Genomic DNA, 4,584 nt, shown 5'->3' with positions numbered 1-4,584 from the left:
AAACAATAATTAAGTTGTTTGTTGTTCCAATGACATAAACAATATTAAAATTAATAATATTTTCATTTACATGAAAAATAATTAACAAACAAAATTAGGTATTGCACTGAATTACCTGTACATACCCTGACCATTAACAATAAACTAATACACAAAAATTATTTAATTATCAAAATTATATAAATAGACTCTCTGACTATCTAACTTTGATGAGCTTTGGTGTAATTATGCATATCTAATACTGTGAAGAGACAAACCATTTATTGCCAAGTTTCTAGGATGTTATTATATCCTGCTATAACAATTGTACTACTAGAATATATCATGTTTGAAAGTAGTTTCAAAAGCCTTAAATGGACTTTATTTGTCCAGTGTACCCTGTACTGTTCCAGCTCTCCACCTACGCAAAACCTTGAATCCTTACTCCCTCCCTTTAGACTCAATGCCCATCGTACTAATTCAAAACGAGGCCTCAACCTACAAAAAAAGTCAGTCATGGTTAATAAATTATTCTTAACTTTTAGTAGTTATATAAAGAATTGCAATTATCAATTTATGATCTAATATGAGATTTTCACAAATATATTACAATTTAAAACATATAGGCCTAATATTATACTTTACCTAACTAAATAAGAGAATATCCTTGGCTAGTCTCTCTTATGATTTTTGTTATGATATTTGATGTGAAATGAACATTGTTGTCAAAAACAGGTCACTTTCAAAGCCCACCAAACAACAATAGTGGAACTAATGCCCAATATCACCAATAGCAGTAATGCTCAATAGCTGCGTGATTTTGGCTAGATGCTTTAAAGTTTAGAGAGTATGTGTCATTGAAAAAGGTTATTCTCTATGTTTGACTCTAGGGGGAGCCACAGCTAAATAAATAGATGTGTGAAGACGTGGGAGCACGTGTCCAGAAGGCAGACTGCCCCGGTCTGCATACGGGTCTTTTAAGGTACATACATGCTTGTACACAAGTTATACTGTGGATTGGCTTGCAATATTACATCGAGTGAGAATCATGGTATTCGTGTCTACCATCTTATCACCATAATCAGTTACACATACAAGAATTGGAACAGTAGTCTGTACAAGTCAAATAATTGTGATGCCACTCAAAGGAATTCAACAGGTAAAAGCATTCTAAGAAATGCTGGTGTTCACCAGGTGTTCTCATCCTGCTCCAAAAGTCTATTTGTCTGTAACATATAGGCTATATGTGTAAAACCTTGAAATTCTAGACTCCTCTTCTAGTTTAATAAAATACACTTTCTTAGCTCCGAATTGTAAACAACTATTTCCTTTTTAAACTTTACTTTACTTTTTTTTCTTTTGTTTCTTTTGCTGCAGTTGATACAAGATGCTGACACAATGTTGATACAAAATATTTTACATCTTACATTTATGTATTTGACAGATGATTTTATCCAAAGATACTTAATTTGCAAGATATACATTTCATCAGTTTATGCAACTACTAAAAATATATTGTAAATATATTGATAACATTTATTGATAACATTTAAGGTCCCATTAGTCAGCTTTAGTTAATGCTTAACATTTTAATAATGAGCAATAATTTGTTACATTATGTATTAACTAACATTACCTAACTGTTAACAAATGAAACCCTCCATTCATAGTAAATTCCCATTCATAGCAAATATATGAGAGTGGAGTAACATATCTAAAATTTAAGGAGGAGAATGGGGTTCCTCTTATGGTTCTACATAGCACCATTTGATAAAGGTTCTGTATAAAGACAGGTGCTATATAGCACTTAAACTGGTTCCCTTGTGATTACAAGCCAATTAACCACTTTTAACACCATTTTTGTTTAGAGTGTATTGTAAAGTGTTACAAATACATTTTATATTATATACTAGAAACTTTTTTTTTATTATTTTGAAAATTCCAGGTACAGAGCAGCTGAACAAATTCTGACAAGAAGAATGAGCAAACAAACTCTGCAAATGATCAAAAAACATGTGCAACACTAACCCAAAAGAGACTCGGATTAGTGTTCTTTTTTTGACATTACATTGTACTTTGTATTGTTTTGGGATTGTCTGTTTAATGTTTCACAATTTCATGCCGTAAAACTATAAAACATGAAGATGTCCTCGTTTTTCCTTGTGTGCATTTGTGACCATTGGGAAATAAATCAAAGCTGTCCAAAGTCAAGTTTAATCACTTCAGTTTTTTTTTTGTTTTGTTTTTTTTAAATACCCAATTTGGTTTCATCATAAATAAATAATCCCTTTATGACTGTTGTATTCAATCTGGTTATTGATTATTCTCTATTTTTTTTATTGTTTTTACAGCCTATAGCAGCAGCAAAAAGTTCACCTGCAACACAAAACCATGGGTTCATCAGGATTTCCCACAAATTAGTGATGATTTAAGGAAACCTCATCCTCACCCTCACACAGAGAACTTTTGTTAGTCTCTCAGCAGGTCTGTGAGTCTGGCTCCCTGCTGGTTCTGTGTAGAGTTTCAGCAAAGGCTGCAGTGTGTACCCACTGTTTATCTCTCTGCCATTCAGCTACTCAGACAAGAGCTCATTCTTGTCTTCTCCTAGCTCTTCCCCATCCAATCTCACCTTAGTTCCTTCAGGCTGTGCTGGTCCCTTGTTTTTGAAGAACTTTGTGAGAACTTTTCTTGACATTTCTGTTAATGTTCATGTTCTTAACAAAAGTTATTATGAAGTGTTATCAAGAATCAAGTAATGTATATCGAGGTCTCTGGGTTGACTGTGAGTCTAACTGAGGGTCCATGGGTCTGTAAAAGCTGGAAATCCTTGGACTAGAGGATAAATGAGGTCTCTAAATATCTTAAGGGTTAATAAGTATTTTTGAATAAACGAGGCATTTTAGGAGGGCGTGGACCAGTCTTAACTTTTAAAAAATATATCTCTTTGGGTTTGAGACTTTAGTCTTTGCAACTTTAGGGATCTTATCCATTCACGAACAGCTTGTAACACTCCAAAGAGAAAGGAAAACTTGAAATCACATCATATGACCCCTTTAAAACTTTGACCCTCATGAAAGTCATTGAATCATTTACATCCTGTATATAAATGTAGACTAATATATTTTTAAATGAGTAATTTGGACAATCCAAGACGATTGGACTGCTCTATAAATTGTTTGTCAGTGGCCTATTATGAAAAAACCTAGATCGACATATGTGACTGCATTTCCAAAAAGCAAATACATTAAAGTGACAAGTATGCTGACAAATCTTTGGTGATGAAATTCACAGGTTAATATTTAATAATTGAAAACGGCAAGGTACAAATCTTGCACGCGCTTAATTATGCACTCCAATGTGTGCAGCGCTGAGTGCGAGTGAGTGTGTAGTGAGAGAGAGAAAGATAGTGACAGAGCGCGAACCCATGCACTGTCTACAGATCAGAACATACAAGTTTTGCGCAGTTTCCCCCCGTTTTGGACTTTTCTTTGTGAAGTTATCATAAGCCGAAAATGATGGTTTCACATATACTGAAATATGTATGGTGGATGAAAAATGGACTGATTCTCTTTTGTACCCCGTTTCTTCTCCTTCCTTTGCCACTTGTCATTGGAACAAAGGTAAGTCTAATTTTATGATGCATGTTAAGTGTTTTAAATAGGCAATAATTATGCTTAACTGAAAAGCAGAAGCTTTTACGAGTGTTGTGTCATTCTCACAGGTCAGTGAGGGATTTGACACAGTCAAGTGTGTCTAAAACGTATCAAAGAGAGTCGAAGGAGACTCAGAGTTTAACTTTTTACGCATCTTTCGATGTTCTTTCAGACGGATTTCTCTGTATCTTGGAGATGAAGCATGGGTACGAGACCATACGCGACACTGGGGCAACACATTCCTTCACCACAAACATACAATGCCCTACTTTTGTCTTAATCCTTTGTTGTCACAAATATCAAACAATGGTAACAAGTAATTATAAAACCAAAAATTGTCTAAAATTTTATAGAAACAATATAATCGATGGCACTTCTAAGCTCTATCATTGCAGTCAGCGGGTGTTGCAGTTGAACAGTCCACAAGTCGTCAAATAAAGCGCACACATTCATAATAAAACGTGCCTCACACAGCTCCGAGGGGTGAATAAAGTCCTCCTGTAGTAAATGCATGCGTTTTTGTAAGAAAAATATCCATATTTCAAACTTAATAAACACTTTTCTCTCACTTCCGGTATCTGTCATACGCGGAAGCCGTTCCGGCGGATGACGCAGCACACATGCGCAGTGCCCGTGCCTCTGAGATATGCTAGTCTCGCGAGTTTGTTTATAGGAGCAAAGGAAGCAAAGTTTCCTTACTTTAGCAAAGGAAAACCAGTCTCCTCTTGGTTTATATCGAAATCCTCCGACATTTTTCTTTGCAAATCCTCGGTTTGTACTTAATTCGTGACCTGCGTTTTGTTTTGTTCTCTCTCAGCATTCGTCACTAATCACGCAATGCCGATGTACTACGTCATCCGCTGGAACGGCTTCCGCATATGACAGATACCGGAAGTGAGAGAAATGAGTTTATTACGTTTGAAATATGGATATTTATCTTACACACACAAGG

At 35.2% G+C, this 4,584-nt stretch overlaps 1 protein-coding gene across 1 annotated transcript in view; it reads left to right on the top strand.

Annotated features, from left to right (window-relative positions):
- The first annotated feature begins 3,349 nt into the window (after nt 1-3,349).
- Nucleotides 3,350-4,584, top strand: part of LOC107723709 (solute carrier family 13 member 5-like) — a 15,607-nt gene continuing 14,372 nt past the window's right edge. The window contains exon 1 of the mRNA XM_016532421.1: nt 3,350-3,599. Within this exon, the coding sequence (XP_016387907.1) occupies nt 3,492-3,599 (108 nt within the window). The 5' untranslated portion in view covers nt 3,350-3,491. The remainder of the gene's footprint in view (nt 3,600-4,584) is intronic.

This window comes from Sinocyclocheilus rhinocerous, unplaced genomic scaffold, assembly GCF_001515625.1.
Source record: "Sinocyclocheilus rhinocerous isolate Xijiao unplaced genomic scaffold, SAMN03320098_v1.1 scaffold4743, whole genome shotgun sequence".
Classification (NCBI taxonomy): Eukaryota; Metazoa; Chordata; class Actinopteri; order Cypriniformes; family Cyprinidae; genus Sinocyclocheilus; species Sinocyclocheilus rhinocerous.
The sequence above is the reverse complement of the archived record's forward strand: the minus strand, read 5'-3'. Positions and strand labels throughout refer to the sequence as shown.